Source organism: Pezoporus occidentalis, unplaced genomic scaffold, assembly GCF_034315485.1.
Source record: "Pezoporus occidentalis ecotype Australia unplaced genomic scaffold, CSIRO_AGI_Poc_V1 ctg100, whole genome shotgun sequence".
Classification (NCBI taxonomy): domain Eukaryota; kingdom Metazoa; phylum Chordata; class Aves; order Psittaciformes; family Psittacidae; genus Pezoporus; species Pezoporus occidentalis.
This window is the reverse complement of record NW_026912780.1, coordinates 1,696,040-1,718,254: the sequence shown is the minus strand read 5'-3', so window position 1 is coordinate 1,718,254 and position 22,215 is coordinate 1,696,040. Positions and strand designations below refer to the sequence as shown.

The 22,215-nt window shown below is 40.3% G+C and overlaps 2 protein-coding genes across 4 annotated transcripts in view; one reads left to right on the top strand and one right to left on the bottom strand.

Moving 5' to 3' along the window:
* The window catches only part of TMEM117 (transmembrane protein 117), a 238,005-nt gene that overhangs the window by 178,352 nt on the left and 37,438 nt on the right, over nucleotides 1–22,215 (bottom strand). For all 3 annotated transcript variants that reach the window (XM_062612535.1, XM_062612524.1, XM_062612513.1), the window contains exon 3: nucleotides 10,168–10,300. In XM_062612535.1, the coding sequence (XP_062468519.1) occupies nucleotides 10,168–10,300 (133 nt within the window). The remainder of the gene's footprint in view (nucleotides 1–10,167; nucleotides 10,301–22,215) is intronic.
* On the top strand, nucleotides 14,414–20,345 carry LOC134160212 (P2Y purinoceptor 1-like). Its single transcript, XM_062612007.1, has 2 exons — nucleotides 14,414–14,483; nucleotides 19,324–20,345. The coding sequence occupies exons 1-2, from the start codon at nucleotides 14,414–14,416 to the stop codon at nucleotides 20,343–20,345; spliced, it is 1,092 nt and encodes a 363-aa protein (XP_062467991.1).

The window sequence follows — 22,215 nt, the reverse complement described above, 5'->3', positions numbered from 1 at the left end:
CATAAACTGACTTTTGCATAAGGTTTAACTACATTATGCCATGATCAATTTATCTAGTCAGTTATCCCTAGCACTAGAAAAGATACTTATTTGAAATTAGGAAAGGGGAAATGGTCTACATAGCCCTAAGACATTCCCAAAATCACATCATTGTCACTATAGCAACACCACAGGACAGCTGTGTCACAGCCACAGAGCCACTTGCTCCTCTGTCCAGCCCAGGGCTGGAGCTCGACCCCCTTTGGTGCTGCACATGCCTTTGTCTCTCTCATGCTTTTCCTATCACAGCCTACAGCATCCTTTGTATTTGCTGTTCTTAGCTAATAGGTCTGCCTGTGTTCAGCACTTACAGTTCTTCCCTCCGGCATCTCTGATCAGTGACAACCTTCTTAAAACCAGTCATTAATTTTATCAATAGAAAAAAGCTGTTAGAGAAAGGGGATTTAACAACAGTACTAGAACTATAGTTCTTACCTTAACATTTACAATTACCTGAGATGCAGCTCGGGAGTAAGTCCTTGTCATGTGTGCTGCCTGAATTAGTCTCAGGTACTTGTAAATGTTTAGGTGAGAACTAATAGCACGCTGCCTATGTCTTGACAAAGAACTCCTCCCAGCACTTTGTGTCACTTTAATCTCTGTGGTTTGGCCTTTGCTCCTAAACTACCAAAAAGAGCTTACAGGAAAACGGTTTGGCTTGGATATTTATTATTTTTTCTCCTTGCAGTTTGGTTTTCTCCACAAACTCCCAGTAATTTCAGTCGTTTGCTCAAAGTGATTAACATCACTCTCAAACTGAGCAACCCGTTTTACGGATACTTCACGACAACAGAGCTCCAAGTACGCCACAGGTTTTTTGGCAGCCTTTGATCCTGTTGACCAAAAAGTACTCCTGGGATGGCTTTATGGATAAGGGAGCTTTTTGGTATCCTGTCTACATTTGTCCACCCTGAGATCTATGACCATTCTATGCTGGCTGTTCTGTGATGTGCAAGACTTTATCCTCTGTCTGCATAGACAGTGTGGTTTGGGGAATGAATTGCTTAGTCTTTAAAAAGTTTGGGATTTCAGAAGCATCATCTTTTAATTGCATCCAAACTAATCAATTTCTTTGCTTTACCATTTTTTTGGCTTAGTAGAGGGAAAAGCTTGTTGACGTCTACTCTACAAAAAATAGAAGCAATATGGCAGATTTAGCACATGGAACCAAGAGGTACTTTTTCACCAGGTGATATGACTGAGCGTATGTTTAGCTATAAAGGCTCAAACACCTTGAACTAGCTTGTACATTTTAAAATAAGCTTTGATTTTCAAATCCTAATGCTGGCTCAAGAGACTTTTCAATCACAGTGACTTGGAAAACATGGTTTCTTTTGCTGGTGTGATCTCATTAAACACGTGTGCCTTAGGATCCCAGCTGGGATGACAACCTGCATTAAAAAGTCTCACGCGAAGAGCACTTAATGCAACCTTCTGCGTTCTTGGAGCAATATTTTTGCATCCATAATTCTTGTAACCGTATTAAGCTTTCTGTTTCAACATCCGTCTACATAGCGTAAGCCTGTTACAGCCTGTGCTGTTTAAAACCTACATGTATTCTAAGGGAGTCCCTGTTTTCCACATACTGTTTTGTAAAGACTCGCAATGGTCCCAAAGGATTAGTATCTGAGAATTTCGTAGAGGACATGGATTTGAACCTTTCCTTCTAGCAGCTCACAAAAGCTTGAACTTTCTGAAGCTCACAGCGTAACACAGTTATATTTGCCAGCTGAGCAAGGACAAATATTAAGCCCTTTTTTCTAGCTAAGAGCTTGAAACAAAAAAAGACAAAATCCCAACAGTTTAGGATTTGTCTTATGGCATGATTATGGTAAAAATACATAACTGAAACAGATGTATACAAAGGATATGTCAACATAAAGCTCATGAAACATATGGCTGGGTAGACACGGCTATGACAGTAGTCTGGCTGGCTAATACAGATCCACTGTGGACCTTGCACTTCTGTAGAACAGTAACAGTGGTTAGGAAAACAGATGCTTGTTTCGTGCCTAAAACTCGCTTTAAAAATTATGCTAATGATAACTAATCCTTGACTCATTAAAAAGCAATCAAACAAACTAAAACACAGAATCCTGAATAAGATGTGGTTTAAAGCCTTAGGCAAATACACACTTCCAGGGACACAATAATCTGTATGTAGCTGCAACTGGGGACAAAGGAAAGGAGTAGTAACTAATCTGGGGAGAGGTGAAGTATTTAATAAAAATCTATTACTGCAGCTCTAAAAAAATTATATAACTGTTTCCTTGTTTCAGCTTGTTAAATGAAATGCAAACCCTCTTTATAGGCATTTGTCAACTGCAGGTTGTAATCGCGTCCCAATTCACTACATCACTTAACAGAATCCTCTTTAAAATGAACCTTAACTAGAATTAATTAAAGGAATGTTTTATATTCCTAAGGAATTTCTGCTATTAAACTGTTGTAATTTCCCACTTCTGTGAAAGAAATGAGCAATAACAAAAGTCCACCAAAAGGATGCACTGTCTTCTAGCACTTTATAAGAATAACTTACACCCTTTGACAGCACAGATAATAAATTCATGCCAAACCCTCTCCTGACATATTCAGCACACAGCCAACTTGTATTATTGGTATAGTAATGGGGCAGTTAGTGTCAAAAGAGAAAATGGTTTATGCCTACAATTTTAATGACACTTTACAAGGTTAAATAATGATGCACCTGAACATCTTTTGGTCCACTGAAAATCACTTCATCTAAGACAAGGGAGCTGACATGTCTGAGACAAGCAGTCACAACTCAGATTTTTGGGTATCATGTGTGAAATACAACACTGTGTTGTCATTTCGAATACCGTAGTGTTATTAACTGACACAGGCTCCCAAAGGAGTGAATGGATTTCCTTTAGGCAATATATTTTCCACTTAAAAGCAATAAAACAAGAAAAAGCTTCAATACATGCAGGTACTGACAAAGATTATTTCAGTACTTTAAGCATACAAAAGTCACATATAAACTATAAAAATATGTGACACACCATGGACAGTTCAAGGCCCAGAATTCCTTTAAAGAAAGACACGATGAATTAAGGGCTGTGGATCTGCAGCGGCACAGAAAAATCCAGAGAAAAAGTTTGATAGAAAGGATTCCTGGACCTAGCTTTTCTACCGCTAAAACGCACCCTTTGCTGCCACCGCGTGGGCCTTGCCGCAATACACTGGGAATGAACACCAGGAATACCTCTGCCATCCCTCTGCCATCCTCTTCTTTCCCATTTTATTAAAAAAAAAAACAAAAAAAAAAGGGGTTTCTCCTTTCATTTATGTTTAAATACAGCCTTAAATAAATAAGTTTTGTTCTTCAGCTGTTTGCTCCTACACAGCTCCAATTCACTGCTGAATTTCAAGACTCTAAATGACTTAACAAATAAACACGCAAGTCCCTCACTGTTAAAAAAAGTATTAAATGGTACTTTGATAAAATACACCTGCACTTCACTCTGCTTATTCAGATGCCACAAAGTTAATCACTGGTCTAAGAGATCACCAGGTCAGGAGCCACGTAAGACCTCAAGCAGTGGTCAGTTTCTTGATAGCTGTCATGACAGGACTTTTTTAGAGTACATAAGGCCTGAACTGTAATTTTTATGTTTAAAGTAGATGGTGTTGAGATATAAGATGGCTCCAGTTATGCTGAGCAGATGACACAGGCATTGAAAATTTAATACATGGCTTTGATACGAAAAGTCTTGAGAAGTGTCACAGCCCCAGGCCCTGGACACAACATGGGAACTTTTTTAACTGTGAAAACGTCCATCCACACCTGCACAGCACTTTTGTACTACGCGCATTTGTACAAACCTTTAATATACAGGTAAAAGCCTCTCTTCCTATGAAAACACGCTGAAACATTGAGGAGCAGCTATGGGCATGTGCAGGAGGAGGACACTGGACACATCTACAGGTTTGGCCACTCTGCCACCTGAGAGATAATAAAAGGCTGAGGAGGGAACTACTCTCCTTCCACTGCTTTTGGCTTTTTAACTGAGAACTGCATTTGCTTTGAAAGCCAAGATCATTCTTAAGTCATCATTTTCAAAAGCCTAACAGCTCTCACCAGAACATTACAATCCTTAATTGTTACTGAAATCAAGATAGACATTTTTCAATGCAAACCCCAAAACAGAAGTGACTAAATATAGGAGACAAAGTGCAGGCCAAGTATCTCATGCTCTACTGGACTGCCCTGAGACAAGCCTTCCAGGCAACCTCTGCAAGAGGGCAGAAAAGTGTGCTCACTGCCACTATGCAAAAGCTGCTGAACCCAGGACAACAGTGGACTTACTTACCTAAAAACCCAATACCTAAAAATACCAATGCTTATCTAAAAATACCAATTCAAACCCAAGGTTTGAATATCATTGCCACAGTGGATTTTGAAAAATTAAGGCCATGAGTCCAAAGACAAGGGGCAGAAATAAGATCTTTGCCAAAATAGCACAGAGTATCTATTACAGGTAATTAGAGGTCTTCAGATGAGAGAGCTGGCACCTAACTGGAGCTTGGCACCTAGCTGGATCTGCAAGCTCTGAGTTGGGAATCATTGGCAAAGTCCTAACAAGGCTCCAGTTTCCCCCAGGCAGCAGAGAGGAGGACTCTGATGTGGTTTGTCTTTTTTTCTTTTTAAACCATTCAATACCATAAAACATTAACATAAAATTGCTATTCTCACGTTGTCCCTGTTACCCTTCATCATGGGAACTCCATTTCTTGAAATGTTTTAAGAAAAGTCTTCAAGCTAGGTGGCAATGCTGACCCTTTGCAGAATTTCCCTCTGCAAAACTATTTGCTTGCTCAGCCCTCTGAGGGCTTTACATTGTCAAGCTGGGCTCTGAGCTACTTTTGCATATACTAGGTTTGGGTTTGCTACAGATGTTCAAAAGCACTCCTGCTTAATACATTTTACTGCTTTTACCACAAACCTTGGCTTGTCCAAAGTTAATGGCAGCGTGCTATTAAAAGCATCCAGCACTGGGTATTATAAGCACTTAAAGGATGTAATTCATATTTCCAAAGATAATGAAAGTATTTAATAGAATCATGGAATAGTTAGGGTTGGAAAGGATCATCTAGTTCCAACCCCCCTGCCATGGGCAGGGACACCTCACACTAAACCATATCACCCAAGGCTCTGTCCAACCTGGCCTTGAACACTGTCAGGGATGGAGCATTCACAACCTCCCTGGGCAACCCATTCCAGTGCCTCACCACCCTAACAGGAAAGAATTTCCTCCTTATATCCAATCTAAACATCCCCTGCCTAAGTTTGAATCAGTTAGCCCTTGTCCTATCACCACAATCCCTAATGAAGAGTCCCTCCCCAGCATCCCTATAGGCCCCCTTCAGATACTGGAAGGCTGCTATGAGGTCTCCACGCAGCCTTCTCTTCTCCAGGCTGAACAGCCTCAACTTTCTCAGCCTGTCTTCATACAGGAGGTGCTCCAGTTCCCTGATCATCCTCGTGGCCCTTCTCTGGACTTGTTCCAACAGTTCCATGTCCTTTTTATGTTGAGGACACCAGAACTGCACACAATACTCCAGGTGAGGTCTCAGGAGAGCAGAGGAGAGGGGCAGGATCACCTCCTTCGACCTGCTGGTCACGCTTCTTTTGATGCAGCCCAGGATACGGTTGGCTTTCTGGGCTGCAAGCACACACTGAAGCCGGCTCATGTTCATTTTCTCCTCAACCAACACCCCCAAGTCCTTCCCCGCAGGGCTGCTCTGAATCTCTTCTCTGCCCAACCTGTAGCTATGCCTGGAATTGTTCTGACCCAGGTGTAGGACCTCGCGCTTGGCATAGTATTTGGAGAATAATCTCCTGCTCAGGACTGTATGAACAAGATCACACTGCTCAGTACTAGCTAGGGGAACCCCAGGCACAATCACTGCACGCAATGTTCCCAGAAGGTTGTGCAGTAACCTCCCTGGACAGACACACGGACAGATGGCCACTTGGCCATCTTGCAGAGGGCTGGACCCCAGAGTGCATTTGTAGCCTTAACTATGCGACTGGGTGCAGCCACTGATCATCATCACATCTCCTCCTCACATCTCTCAGACTCACTCGGTGACCACTGGCAAAGCTCTGGTTCAGCTCCCAAGCAAATGGGTCCTGCTTCTTCAGAGCACTGTTGAAGAAAGTATTACAATGAAGTGACAGGAGTCGATAGCCATTTCTGAGGGAGACCACCACGGCAGAAAATGAGTACCACAAAAGGGCTTCTATCTTCTTTTTCTCTATAACCACAGAAAAAGAATCCTATTCACTATATGCAGGCCTGTGTTGATAGAAATAGCACTGAGTATGAATTAAGACCTCCAAACAAGCACCCACAGCTGCTGTGGGATAAAGAATGGAGAGATATTTTTTTAGCCACATGAGAGTGAAGAATAGTCGGAGCAGGCAAAGTGACAGGGACAGATTTGACACAAAGGACTACTTTAGATGGCAGCTAGCCACTTTGCAAGGCAGCCTGCACTTGTTGTGCAGAGAACCACTGCACACAAGTGTGATGGACCACTGTGCCCAAGTGTGACGGATCGCAACGTGATAGAAATTGTACTTGTGCTTGTACGCTCAAACCCACCACAAGACTCATAGCATGAACAGGAGATCCCCAGGCTAACGTCCTTCACACCATGTCGTAACAGTCCCTTTCAGTATATGGTATCACTGTCTAACAGTACCCACTGAGCAGATGTAATCGGCAGCGCCCTTCTGCTACTTCAAAAACTTAAAATCTGAATTACAGAGCAAATTTAATAGTTTCATTCTCACTGCACAGTTCAGCCCCTGGCACCACACAGATAATATGTTTTCTGATCCTCTACAATTGGTTTAACTGTTCCTCAAGTATTAGAACTATTCCAAAATCAATCTCCTCTCCTTATTTGAGCATAGAACACTACTTAAGTTTACTCTGACTCTTGCAGGAATAGCTTTTTCTGCATTATTCTCACAGCCACCTTGACCAGGCTTGCTTTCTAACAGCCTTTGCTCTGTTCTGACTGACCTGTCCTGCTATGCTCCCCAGTGTCCTCTAAACCTAAGCCTGAGTAATGACTGAAACTGTTCTACTTCTGAATCGTTTTCACATTTAGCCTCTCTACTCCACATCTTTTTTTCAGAGAAAGACAAAACAGACCAGACACCTCACTGCTAAAGCTCGTGCCTTGACCCCACCGGGACTTCAGACAGTTACACAAACTCATCCTGTGCCCAGCTCAGCTTCTGCTTATTATTTCCAGGAATGAGAATAAGTAAGAAAGAAATGAGAAATGATAAGAAAGAATAGCTGCAGATCATTCTCCGACAGCTTTTCAGACATGTTTCCTCACCAGACGTTCAGCTCTAACTACAAGAGCAATAACCTAATGTACAGTGGGGTCAGTGCCATAAACCATGAAGTCCCTCAAAAGAAATGTCACTGAAAAGAGAAGAGGGACTTGAAATTTAAAAATATACACTCCAATCTGTCACACTATTTTCAGTTCAGACAGTCACACTTTTGCTCAGCAAAGAGCTGTATAACATGTCTTCAAATACTACAACTTACTCAGCTTTTGCTCTTCCCAGCAAGGAACACAATCATATTTTTTAGGTTTGCCACACTAAGACAAGTCAAGTGTCTTTAAAAATGCTTTAAAAAACCCCAGCAAAACAATCTTGGCTACCGTAAAATATATCTTTTTTAAGATGGTAACATGACAGAGCTTGAAAGCTCTCCTGGCACAGGTTTCTCAAGCCCTAAACAGGATATTGCTTCTGCTGTCATCATCCATGCTGGCAAGCACATGCTAGATGCGTGATTCTCCTACTTGTGTGCCACAAAGGGATTTTTATTGATGAGGCCAAATATCTGACATAAAGAAAATTGTCAAAATCACTTTCCTGCCAGCACATAGGGCAAGCTGAAACACAGACAGGGCAAGCAATTTTTCCCTCAGTCTTGTAGAGAGTAACTGTAAGGCTTTCATAGCCCTTCTATTACAAAGATGTGTATTCTAGATGTTTGTGTTTCATAGGGGTCCATAGGCACGAATGTCAGCTTGTCTCTACAAAGACTGTAACATCCGCAGAGGCAGACTCTGACCTTTATCCTGGAAGCCAGTCTCCCTGGTGTCAGTCATTTTAGTAAGGCACTGTGGCAAAAGGCATGGTCAGAGGTGTTCTTCTGCACCCAAGCACAAACCATGAAGCAAACAGCTTTCATAAGGATTACATTTACTCAGGAAAAAATAATCCAGTCCCTGAAACGCTTTATTATGGCAACATGAAGTAGCTGGCTTTGGTGACGTTTGTTGTAGAAACTCCCTTTTCAAAAGTACTACACATTGTTATACCTCAACTCAGAGAACTGATCCGAGGGATCTGTTTGACTGATGGTTTACACTGTGAAGTTTGAGACTGAAACTGTTTGTTTTGTATCTGCTTGCTGTATTTTTGCTGGAATGGACACCCAAAATGACTGTAAGAAGCCTTCAGTCCACTTCGAAAAAGGCAGTGTGATTCCTTGAGCAAAGCACAGTCAGCTTCCCAAAACAATCACAACAAATCTAGGACTAGGGCATAAGCTCCAGGAAAGGAGAGGCTTCACCCTGCAGAAAGCAAGAGTGCAGACTGACTGACATCAGCTATTTCAGGACTAGGCTGCACCTATTTCCAAGAACATGGACACTGATTGCCATGCAATCTCTTCAGCGCAGCTAATGGAAGCTTGTAACAGATATGGGAACCAGGAATGTTGACAAAAACAAATGAACTCTGATTTCTAGACATGATTTAAGCTTTCAAAATCATTAATGCTTTGTCTAACAGCTAGTTATAGTTTATAGAGCATTAGAAATACCAAATATAAATCTTGACATAATATCAATAATAGCATAACTGTGTAAACAGGGAAGCCAGAAACCTGCATTGCTCCTGCCCTCCTCATTTCAGGGATGATTATTTAGCCTCTTATTGGGCTTGTATTCATATTTACCACATCATTACTGTGATCATTTCCTAAAACACTCAGTTATTCTGCTGCTTTATCTGCCTTGCTTGAATCAATGCATGTACTCTTCATGTCGCAATCTCATGATTAGCCCAACTGCTCTGCCTTTACGTTTATCCAGTGACACCCAATCTGCTTCCTCCTCATCTTTTGGTCTATGTCACATTGTTAACAAGACTTTATACACTGAATATTTTTGATGGCACTCTTAAGATCTGCAACACACCACATTAGGGCCCATTAAATAACTCTTCCCCAGACTCTTGTTAGTATGATTCTGCTAAGACAAGTCATTTAATTATGTGCACAGTTTGTCAACTCATATATACGTTGCACTGCTTATTCCTTTCTAGAAACTATTCAGATGCTATCCTGTCCTTCATAAACAACATGACTGTGTAACTTTGTCCATTTTGTATGCATTATATGACTAATAACGTAGGCTTTCTCAGGAAAATCAACGCTTGAAAGTGGTGTTAATTTTGAGATAATAAAAGGAATCAAGTATTCTTAAGCCAGAAAATTAATACAAAAAGTTCCATTAAAAAAATAAACTCAAACATAATCAAAAGATAGCTGCTCATCCCTCAGCCAACCACAGCTTTGCCCTGTTAGAGCACCATAGGGGGGAAAAATAGATTTTAAAGAATAGCTGTGTGAACTTCGTCAGGCTTGGATGTTTCAATTTCTTTTAACTTTGATTATGAATTTCCTGAGTATGCACCATAGTAATGCATATACCTTTAAACTAAGCCCTAACTTCAAATCAAATTTGTTGAGCTATAATTTTAAATAATAAAAAAAAAAAAGGATGCAATGTTCATTAGTACCCTGATGTAATTGTTGCTCCCATGTTGACTAGGACCCCACATTTTATAACTGGTATTTTAATCCTCTTGGCTAATTAGCCAAGTACATTACTATTCTACCCAAAGTCAGAAAACAGAAGAATAAAAAAGATAGCAAATGCTAGTGTTTTTGCATTTTGGTAAACTCTTGTTCACTGCAAAGCAGCATAATATGAAAAGTTTCCAGTAGAATACATTCTACAGCAGAAGAGACAAAAAGCAACTCTGTGACCTACCTCATATTCCCCGCCATAATGAGAAACAGATTATAAATGTGAGAAAAAATGAAGAGGAAGAGGATGGTACTGAAGAACATTGTCATCCAAGACCCATGGTCCTCTCGAAACATTTTCAGACGGAGCAACTGACCTGCATATATTATGAGAAAGCATATTTTAGTCAGCCAGTAAATACATGTGTACATGATAAGAAAATCAAAATAGAGTGCTAAGCGATTTCTTCTTAAATCCAATCAGTCCACTGTGTGCGTGGAGGACAGATTTAGTATCACGCAGCCAAAATACTCTTCTGTAGTTCAGGGTCAACAGATATTATTCCTACAAAATCACAAGCTTGCTTGCACAAACTGATGAAAAACTGGTTTGGCTTTTTACAGTCAATCACCCTTACTGAGGTGGAGGTCTGAAGGAGTCCACATCATGTCTGTGGTACATGATCACACTGTGGCTGTGGTTTTACATGCACTACATGTGATTCTACATGCTGGTTAAGGAACTTTCGATGTTTCCATTTCAGTCATTAACATCTCTACTCACTGTGCTTTCAAGCTGGCACAGCAAGCTGAGCAGCCATGCACAACTGAACAGGAGTGGAGAACTGACCCATGCAGAGAAAAGAATATTTACCATCTTTTGGTTTTTCTTTCCTTTGAATTAGTAATATGAACCTGCTGATCCCCAAGCTCAATGAACAGTTGTGCTGCACATCAGTGCAAAAACGGGAAGGAGTGATGCATTGGAAAGGCAACTGCCTAAACCATCATGTTTTCTAGAAATCATTACATCCTAACACTCCAAAACAAATGCCACAGCAGGGAAGATCTCCTGGAAGTAGTCTAGACCTCAAGGCAAGAGCAACTTTTTTAGTGGCATTTGAGCAATGTTTTAAAAACAAAACTATAAATTTTGAAGTGCCATAAGTACACCAAGCTGTGTGAGATCCAGTATTTACTGCCGTTTAGTTCTTGATCAGTAACAAGTCATTAAATCTTGATGGCTTCCTGTCTCTTTCCACTGACTATAGACAGCATCAGGCTAAATATCACATAACATGATATTAGTGATTTATCATATGTGAGAATGTGGTTGCAGAAACAGTTGAGGATGTGAGAAATTGCTTGGACTAGAGAGAAAATCCATATATCAGAGGAAAAGCCATCCCTTGAGTCAAAGACAACTCTTGCTTAAGCCCAAAAGTACACAAAAACACATGGTTAGCAATAACTAAATAATCACCTCTCCTCTCAGTAAAACTGAGATAACAATATTGTGCATTCTCATCGCTCTTCTGTTTTGTGAGGTAGTACAAGGCTGCCACGCTTTCTTGCCTGCTTTAACATCAACATAGGGAAGTCTGAAATAGTCTTAGACTCCAATAGTACTGAATTGCTGGGATGACCTCATAGAAGAGTGTGACATAGACTGGGCAAGTCCCAGAAGCCTTAGAATCAGTTTCAAATTCTACCAGTGAGACTTCAAATGACATTATGGACAAATCATTTACACTCTACGCTCAAGTCCTTGATCCACAAAGATGAAAAGTACTATTATTATCTTTCTTACAGTGTAAGCATTTGCTACATTATACCACAAGAAGACCAAAAACTTGATTAAGCCCGTAAGTAAAACCATAAAAAAAAACATATCATAAGAGAACAGAGCTTACAGCCACGCTTACAATGCAATTACTATTAATTTCCTAGTCACATATGTAGACCAAATGCTGTCACTGCATCACAGAGAACTAAGCATTCCCTAGAGTATTTGAGCTATGACTGTTTCTCATGGTAATGTCTTGCCATTTCACAAATGTAATATTGCAAGTTTGTCAGAGCATGATTGATTTTACTGTCCTATCCTCAAAAATCTTACTGCAATACAGCAATCTTCCCCACCATGCCTTTTGTAATTTATACTTGGCTTTAATGGTTCCTGCTTTTCAATGATTTAAATAGGAGTGGGTGAATGATGGTGTAAAGGTGTGGAAATATTTTTTTCAGTGCTTGACTCCCATCAAGAAGAACACATAACATTCCAGGTGGGATTTCAAAAGGGCTTTTTACCAACAGAGAACATTTAACATGTTTAAGAGAAATATAGTTGCTACAGTGGTCATTTTTACTATTAAGGTAACTTCAGAAAGACTGATCAACTTCCATGCAGTTTATTAAACAAAAATTTGTCAAATGCTGAGTTATAATGCCTCACTGCAATATTACAAAATAAGCTTCTACAGTCTTAATATTTTTTCACCACGACAACATAAAGAAAATCTCAGTTCCTTATGCGCATTTTTCTGTAACCTATTTTCAAATGTTACATTCTGAATGAGAAGTCAAGAAAAAAAAGAAAAGCAACAATAATTACTAATAATGGTATTTTTAAGAGATGCTAAGAAATATTACAGACCATTATGATTCATTTCAAATGCTAATAAAGGTGCCTGGTTCATTCATAATTTTCCTTTTCATGTCTAAGAAAGCTTTTCTCATGTGAAGTATTTGAAGCAGAAGTATGTCCCCTGTCATACATTATTTGCTTCCCTAATTTCATCAGGAAATCAAATGAGCCCATGTAGAATCTTATACTGTGTGTTTTTCTTGGACCTAAGCACTTTAATCATGTGATGTGTTGCACTTCATTCTGCAGAGAATGCCTTTTTCAAATAACAGTGGTATACCCTGTCGCTAAGAAAGATGCTCTGATGAGTCTCACCATTGGTAATAGGTGAAACTTTTGTCATGTTTTCTTCAGGAATGTATTTTTCCTGGACAAGCTTTCCTTCTCTGTCTTCTCATCTTACCTTTTTCGCTTTGTCCTCCTGCATTAACATAAACACAGGCATTTCTCACCTCTGTTTCCTGTAGCCCTTTACCCATTTCAGCTGCTCATACAATTACATTCCATTCAATTTTCAGATCTTCATGTCTGCTCTCATCCTTCTTTTCCTCTTCTGAATCCCTCCATTTTGTTCAGCCCTCTCCTTTCCTAAACCAAACATATCTACTGGCTTTTAGCACCATTACAGATTCCATACTTGCTTCAGCATGAATACTCTGTCACCTTTTGTCTTTTATCTCCAAACATTTTAGGAACACTGTTTATTCACTCACTGGAAGTTTTTTTTTTCTCTTGGACCTCTACAATTCCGTTACAGCTCCTTGAGCTGTTCTTATCATAATTCTTAGTGGTGACTTTCTTAAAGCTCAGCCATAGTAGTTCCTCCTCATCTAGATGAGTATCATGCATATCAATCCAGTTGTTCATACTCTTCTGCCACAGCAGAAGCCAAGACTTGTGAGGAAGACAACTGATAATTCAAGCAGTAAGGTAAAGGACAGAATCTAATGATGAGACAGTGCAGTCAGGAGCTAGAAGATGTCAAAAGAGGGAAAACAGAAGGAAGATGATGAGCTGGACAGGAAGTATCAAGAGAGGTGATATAGCAGACTTGAGGTGGAATGGTGTGGGATCGAGAGAAGCAATCTCTAGGAACTGCTGTTTAATTGCAAAGTCCAGTTTGAGCATGGATTAAGGCTGGACATGTGGGAAAGCTGTAAAGGAGGGAAATTATAAACATGTGAGGTGTTCATTCAGGGAATGAAACGGGAAGATCCCAGGACTGGCGTGTGCTGCTGAAGACTGGAGAGGCAGGTTTGGGGCAGAAAGGCTGGAGGATCTGGGGCAGACATTGGCTGAAGTGGTAGGTAGGATTTGAGCTCTGGAGTAAGCACAGTTGGAGGATGGGCAATTGCTGACAGGGCTGAGATTTTGGAATGAGGTGAGAACCATGATGCAGGATAAGTGATAGGTAGGTGGAGTGAACCAGGCTCTGCAATGGGGCAAGAGGAACACAGGTTCCATCAACCAGTCTAGTAGTAGGGCAGCAACAAAAAGAATTCTGGCAGTGGAGAAGGGAAAAGGAAAGTGCAAGCACACACACACATGCCCCAAGCCCCTGTACTTTTCTTTTTCACTGCTGGAAACAATAGCAGCCCCAGGCCTACCTAGACTGCAGATAGGCAGTGAGTCTGTCCTTCCCTAAAAAGCAAGCAGTGGCTACTATGGCAATAGCAATTTATCCTGACTTACTGAGAGGAGGAGCTTAATGATAAAAGGTATCTCCCTTGCAGTTTGATACCTGCTCTCTGAAGAGCTGCCGTTGCATATGGAATATTACCAACACCTTGGATTAAAAACAGTACTTGCAAAATAGAGTTGTGATTTTAGAAGGTCCAGATTAATGGAAAGGAAAAGCACAGACATGAATCTGGACTTCTGTAAAATAGATAATTACACCATTTCTAAAACAGGTAAGAGGACGATTTATTAAGTATTCATTGCACCTGTATTCTCCAAAGCAATATATTTTTTCCTATTTAGCTATTACACACTGATTAATATGTACACATATGTACAAATTTCGTATTCTTTTAAAATTATTTTTCACAAATATTGTATATTGTAGGCAAATTCTTACATTTCAACTATCCTACTGTAGTTTATGTTTTAATCAGAGAAATAGTAGCTTAATCACAGTAACGACTGAGTCATTAACAGGAAAGGAATTCGGTATTAGCACAAGCTACTTAACTAATTGCATACAAATACTGCTGTATATTGCTTATTATTTCCATCATACTAGTAGCTATAATATGCTAAATGCAGTTAAACTAAAATATGTGAAATGCTCCACTTAATACTCGCATTATATATCCGTGCATATCAACTCAGCTGAACGTAAAAAGGGAATACATGAAATGATTACCTAACAGGTAACATGTTGATGTAAAAACTGCAAATGATGCTTGATATTTTTATAACAAAACCTAGGAATCACTGTATAATGCTTTATTGATTTGGTAAAATTACCTGGAAAGGTACACTTTGAACGCACATGTAACTGAAATATATTGGTGTGTGAATAGTCAGAAATATGGAAAACCTATCTGGTAACTGGAACAGATTTGTACTACATTAAAACATAGTTGGAAACAGGGAAACAAAATTCTCAGAGTAATCCTGAGCAAACAAAGAAATTAAAAACTATAGCAACAACAAAAAAAGTTAATGTAAAATTAGGGCTTCTACCATAAGGAATAGCAAGCAAAAAGGAGCAAGGGGCAATGAGGCTAGATAAGGGATAAAATTACATAAAATAAGCTGTTAAATCAGCTCAATTTTGTTGTTGGTTTTTGTCAGGCCAAATTAATTGCTTCTTATGACTTTGTTAAAAATGTCCAAAAACCCTACAGGTATGACAGGGAGGGTTATGGCTCCTAGGATATATTTACACATACAAAATCAGGTATTTTTTAAATAAGCAAACATGCTAAACCTAATGGAACTTGACAAGTTAAATGCTATATGAATGACTACCAGTGATGAACTGTGAACTACAATTAGCTATATACACAAATAAAGACACAATGCTGCCTAGCTTCAAAAGAAGTTTCCTCTAAAGGTATTTTTTTACTGAAACAAGGTCTTTCATCTTCTCCAGGATTTTGGAGGCCATATTACAGGTACAAGGGGAACACAGGCTAGGAGAGACTTCAAGATTTAGGGCCCTGCAACCAACCAGGTCATCAGCTGAAACCTGTTTGACTTTCTGTAAGAGTGTGTAGATGCTACTGGGGACAATGACAGAGGAGCGTGTAGATACTCCTTGTCAGAGTCACAGATCTAAGCCATGTTTCTTTAAGGACAGGAGGAGAGACAACCCAACAGGCAGATATGAAACTTGAGTAAAACAGGTAACTTTTTTAAAAACTAAAGCTTTTCTAATGTCTTTAGATCCCCATCCCGTAAGATGGTTAGATTCATTAGAGTGCAGAAACAGAAACAAGAGAAACATGAAATTCTTAGCCATCAATTTAACATGCTTTCTTAATTACTCAATTGAGTGACGGAGCCTGTAAACTTCAACCCTTTCTTAGGCATATGTTTAGTGTTTTAATACCAAGCCCTTCACTGGATCAGAGGTATTCCTTTAATTCTGCATGCCCCATCATGCGATTGCTCTTTCTGTCCACTTAATGTCCACAGACATCTCCATCAGTGGCTGAAACTGTTCAGCTGAAAAGTTAATCTCAAGAAGTTAAAACTACTTTTTAGCCTTGAAAACCCAATCCTACTTTCATCAAAGTCTGGCAAGTCTGTTCTTAGTGAGCACTAACAACATATGCAACTCCTCATCTGCCACAACATAATGTCACGGTGCTGTTGCCCATTCTGCCACTGCTAAGAAGTGTGGCTGGCCTTGTTTAAGAGTACATGGAGTAAGCAGTGAGCACAGCAATGTTCAGAAAAAGAAAGTTTTCTTAAACTACAGGTGCAGGATTTTGAACTGTGAAGACAATCATGTTACATCCCGTATCTTGAATCATTCTGTTGGTGCTAAGACGGGAGACAGAAATCTTGCCATTTTCTGACATAAAAAAAAGTCACTTCAGAAAATCACTACCTTACATAGGCAGATCTGGACATCAGGGTAGCTCCAATGTCCTCAGCTTACAACAAGGCATGCTGACTGTATTCCCACACTCAGTGAAACTGTTCTCTTATTGTACAAGGCTTCAAATTCTTCTGATGGAAGACAAGAAGCTCTTATTATAGCACAGAGCTTGGGGTCAAACCCCTTTTGTTCTTCTCTTGCTTATTATGTTACCTCGGGAAAGGTGTTTGTTTTATCTCTGCATATCTGTTCCCCTGTGTCCACCCTGTAAGTCACTCACATCAACTGGAAAGCACACTGTTTCAAGAATCTAGTCTTGATTTTGGCCTCTAAGCTCTACTATAATACAAAGAATTAGTAGGAGACAGAGTATTTTAGAAAATTCAAATATGAATCCCAAGGTAGACACATGGCAAATGCCTACGCAAACACATATTTTCTAACCACTCTCTGAGTTCCAAATGCATCTTACTCAGCTGTGGAGTTCCAGCCCCTCCAGCTACAAAACTACCTTCATGTAGTTCAACCCTGAGTGCAGCCCAGTAAACTGAAGGTGATGAAGGGGATAGGGGATTTATTAGTTCCTAATACAGTTACAAGGCTACACATCCAGGCTTTATTTCACCAACTTGCAGCAAAGTGGAGCAGGGGGCACAGCTGCCTGCCTCCCTCCATTTAGACCTACATATAGTCCTTTTCCAGGAGCTTGATGAGATCAGGAACCTGGCATTTCAACTCCCTCATGCAGCTACGGCTGTGATGTTTACAGCCAGTTAAGGGCTTATTTATACTGCCAATACAACTTGGAATCTAGTGTTTAGTGCCTTCATTTGTAACTATTGAAAAGGAAGGTAAAGAAGTAGGAAACACAATTTAATTCAAAGCACATGTGACCTCTGGCCAAGAGTATTTTAGGAAAAGATAGATTTCCTCTACATATTCAAGCCCCTTTTAACTGAATGCATAATAAGAAAATGTTACTGAACTATATTGTACCTACTAGAGTGGCTACATTTTAATGAGTTTACAGGGATATCTTATAAAATTCAGCTGAAGAACAAAAATTACACGGTTTGTGTAACCTTTTATATTCACAAAGGCTATGGAGAAGAGTAGGGAAAGAGAAAGAGTACATCTATCCTGGGTTAAAGTACAATGCTTCGATACTTAACAAAATAAATTTAGAGAGCAAACATTCTCCACCTGTGAAATACACTGTGAGTAGAACAGATGGCTTTCTAGCCATATTAACTTCCTGGAAAGTCATTTAACTACTTTTGTGGCTGAGCTTCTAGAGAAACAACTCTCCTTCCTAAATCTGTTGAGTACAGTCCAGTAGCTTTTCGTCAGCTCGATGACATGAACTGGGTGAACTGAATGAATTTGCAAAGCACAATAATGCAGTCTCTATTTAGCAGGTCTTCATTGTAGCTACTGTTTGTTGTGTTTTGACCTGTGTCTGTGAACCTACCTTTGGAAAAGTCATACTGTACTAAGGCTGACACGAAAGCAAAACACATTATGTTCAAAAAACCCACTACTATCAACTTCATCGCTGAAGCTGTTTGAAAATTTTGAAGGAATCAATAACATTTTGAAAAAAGTTCTTTCTTGTATTCAAAGTGTGGTTTGTAATGAGTAAAATTCCATCCTGTCATCCCATCAAGCACTGTAGTGGATTCTGATCTACAAATCGCTACTTGGATGACCTTCATACAAGGCTCCTGGCATCTGCTGCATTGTTTGGAGAGAGGTTCTAGAGACATAACAGCTGCAGTTGGTGATAGCTCATTCTAGAAGAATATTCCAGAGCTTACTTTGTCTTTTATTAGGAGGAGTACAAAATCATTGGGAGTAAATGTAAGACTTCACAAGCGTAAAAACCTGGTTTGGAAAAATACGCTGCAAATCTATATTCCAGATATTCCATAATGGGCATTGATACAAGCTTGGCCATAAAGAGTGAGACGAATTCTCTCTAACCCCACCACAAGCACAGTGGCTTTGGCCTGGGATATTCATTTACAGAAGAAATAAAATTAAAAAAAAATAAAAAATAAAAATTAAAAATAAAAATAAAAATAAAATAAAAATGAAAATAAAAATAAAAAAAAATCCAGATGTTCAGATGGACAGGTTGCTGTGGCCTCCATTACAGGCAGGGTTTCATCCTGATTTGTTCCAGTGCTGTCTTTTGAATCTAAGTCAGAGCCCACCACACAGAGGCCCATATTATACATGCTTCTAGGCCCACTATGGACACTCAAGGCAACCAAAGGAAAATGGAATGAGTGTGGGCAATTGCTGTGCTCCTGTCCTCTCTTCTGCTTTTCCAAAGACAGACATAGACACATCAGTGGGTGAGGGGATGCTGCTGTTACTGAGGGTGTATGCTTTCATCTGTTGCACACTACACTAAATATTAGACAGGAAAGAATATGAAGGTTTGAATAAATGAATAGTTCATGAATAACTGTCTGTGGTGGTGGTGTAGAGTAAGCTTTAAGTGTTACCTACTTTGAATTTACATTTTTGTTTTTTTCAGATAGAGTAGAGCTTGTACACCATACCATATTCTGACTTATTTTGCCAATTCAAGCATCCTGGATTTAACTCAAAAGTTTTGAATTTCAAATTCAGTTTAAGTCTAATTCAATTTTTGTTTTGAAAGCTGTTGGTCTCTCTTTTCCCTTCAGGCACACTCAATGGAAAGATGATGAATGGTACATGCACTATTTTCCTTTGCAACAGAAATCTTAAGCTGGAGTGGTATTGTTATTTGCTGATTCTGGTTTGCATTTTCACTTTATTAGTAGGATTTCTAGGCAATATACTTGCACTTCAACATTATGTGTACTGCATGAAGACATGGACGACCAACACCATATTTCTCTTTAACCTGGCACTGTGTGACTTTACTTGGACTCTCATGGCACCCTTTTCAGTATATTATAGTCTCCAGAAGTTAACTGTCTTTTCCAGCCAAACATTTTATCAGACCATAACACTGTTTTTTAGTATTAACATCTATGGAAGCGTCTATTTCCTGACACTCATCAGTTTTGACAGATACGTAGGCGCTGTCCATCCTATCACTTCATTAACATGGTGGAACAAAAGAAAGGCTGTGTTTTGTACCATCGCAGTATGGATCTTCGTAGTGATTGCATCGATGCCAGAGATCTACTACACAGTTGCAGCTGGAGGACAACATGCCACCATAGATTCCCTGGATGGCACAGACGGACCTTTACAATTTGTAGTGCCATTCACACTCTCCAAGGTTGTATTGAGATTCCTAATTCCAGTCACAGTCATCTTTACATGCTATATGTTGACTCTCAAAGCACTACTACAACTCAGTAAACGCCAGCAAAGACGGAACAGACTGATTAGACCTCTGTTACTGATTTCAGCTGCTATGGTTGTATTTGCTGTTTCTTTCATACCTTACCATGTTATGATGATGGTGCTACTAATTTACAAAATTAATTGTCAACCTCCCTGTAGGAACATAAACACAATAAGTGCCATTTATGAAGTCACAGAGATCATCTGCAGCATCAACAGCTGCCTTGACCCAATCATTTTTACTGTAGCAAATAAGACATTCTATCAAAGAATTACAAGAATAAGATGTCATCCCAAGTGCCAGTGCTGCTGTTGCCTGACAGGAAGTGTAAAGGACATTGCTTTATCCCCAAGAACAATAACTTAAATACCAGTCTACAAAGACATACATCTCCCATTGCACATTTGGCTTTGCCCATCAGACCCATTTAAAACTTGGTCCCTGTGTTGTATAGCAATCTCTTCACTAATCAAGAATACACAGCAAAGCAGAGAAAAACTTAATGTGAAAAGAAACCCTAGCAACCCCTAGCTTCACAGAATTGGAATTTTACATGTTCTTGTACTAAATATACCTTAACTTATTGTGAAATAGCACTTCTTACCTATATTATGCCTGGCAAAATCTTGGAGCAGATTCTCCTGGAAGGCATGCTAAGGCACATGAAAATCAACAAGGTGCTTGGTGACAGCCAGCATGGCTTCACTGAGGGGAAATCCTGCCTGACCAAGTTGGTGGCCTTCTATGATGGGGCAACAGAACTGATGGACAGGGGAAGAGCAGTTGATGTCATCCACCTGGACTTGTGCAAAGCGTTTGACACTGTCCCACACGACATCCTTGGAGTGACATCAATTTGATGGATGAACTACTTGGTGGATAAAGAACTGGCTGGATGGCCGCACACAGAGTTGTGGTCAATGGCTCAATGTCCGGCTGGAGACCAGTAACGAGTGGTGTCCCTCAGGGATCGGTGTTGGGACCGGTCTTGTTCAACATCTTTGCCGCTGACATGGACAGTGGGATTGAGTGCGCCCTCAGCAAGTTTGCTGATAACACCAAGCTGTGTGGTTCGGTTGATACCCTGGAGGGAAGGAATGCCATCCAGAGGGACCTTGACACACTTGTGAGGTGGGCTGATGCCAACCTCATGAAGTTTAACCATGCCAAGTGCAAGGTCCTACACCTGGGTGGGAGCAATCCCAGGCACAGCTACAGGTTGGGCAGAGAAGAGATTCAGAGCAGCCCTGTGGAGAAGGACTTGGGGGTGTTGGTGAATGAGAAAATGAACATGAGCCGGCTTCAGTGTGCGCTTGCAGCCCAGAAAGCCAACAGTATCCTGGGCTGCATCAAAAGAAGCGTGACCAGCAGGTCGAAGGAGGTGATCCTGCCCCTCTCCTCTGCTCTCCTGAGACCTCACCTGGAGTATTGTGTGCAGTTCTGGTGTCCTCAACATAAAAAGGACATGGAACTGTTGGAACAAGTCCAGAGAAGGGCCATGAGGATGATCAGGGGACTGAGGCACCTCCCATATGAAGACAGGCTGAGAACGTTGGGGGTGTTCAGCCTGGAGAAGAGAAGGCTGCATGGAGACCTCATAGCAGCCTTCCAGTATCTGAAGGGTGGGTATAGTGACGCTGGGGAGGGACTCTTCTTTAGGGACTGTAGTGATAGGACAAGGGGTAACGGGTTAAAACTTAAACAGGGGAAGTTTAGATTGGATATAAGGAGGAAATTCTTTCCTGTTAGGGTGGTGAGGCACTGGAATGGGTTGCCCAGGGAGGTTGTGAGTGCTCCATCCCTGGCAGTGTTCAAGACCAGGTTGGATGAGGCCTTGGGTGAGATGGTTTAGTGTGAGGTGTCCCTGCCCATGGCAGGGGGGTTGGAACTAGATGATCTTAAGGTCCTTTCCAACCCTAACTATTCTATGATTCTATGATTCCATGATTCCATGTACACGCAACGTGGAGTGAACGATGAAGAAAAGTTCTAAGTAGGTACTTTAATTCTTTGCCAGAAAAATACAGTAATATTAAGAGCATATGGTGTTAAGGAGCCTTCTTACAGTTTCTGCTAATTATTCTTTCATCTGTTTGTAAGTGCTGCTGTGATTGGACTGTGCAATTAGTAACAATCATGATGCTTACAGCTGAACTTCTCAAGCACTTGCAGAGAGGCTTTCTACAAGTACTTCATTTTAATGGTGCTTGCACTGGGGTTTCTCTGACACTGCCAG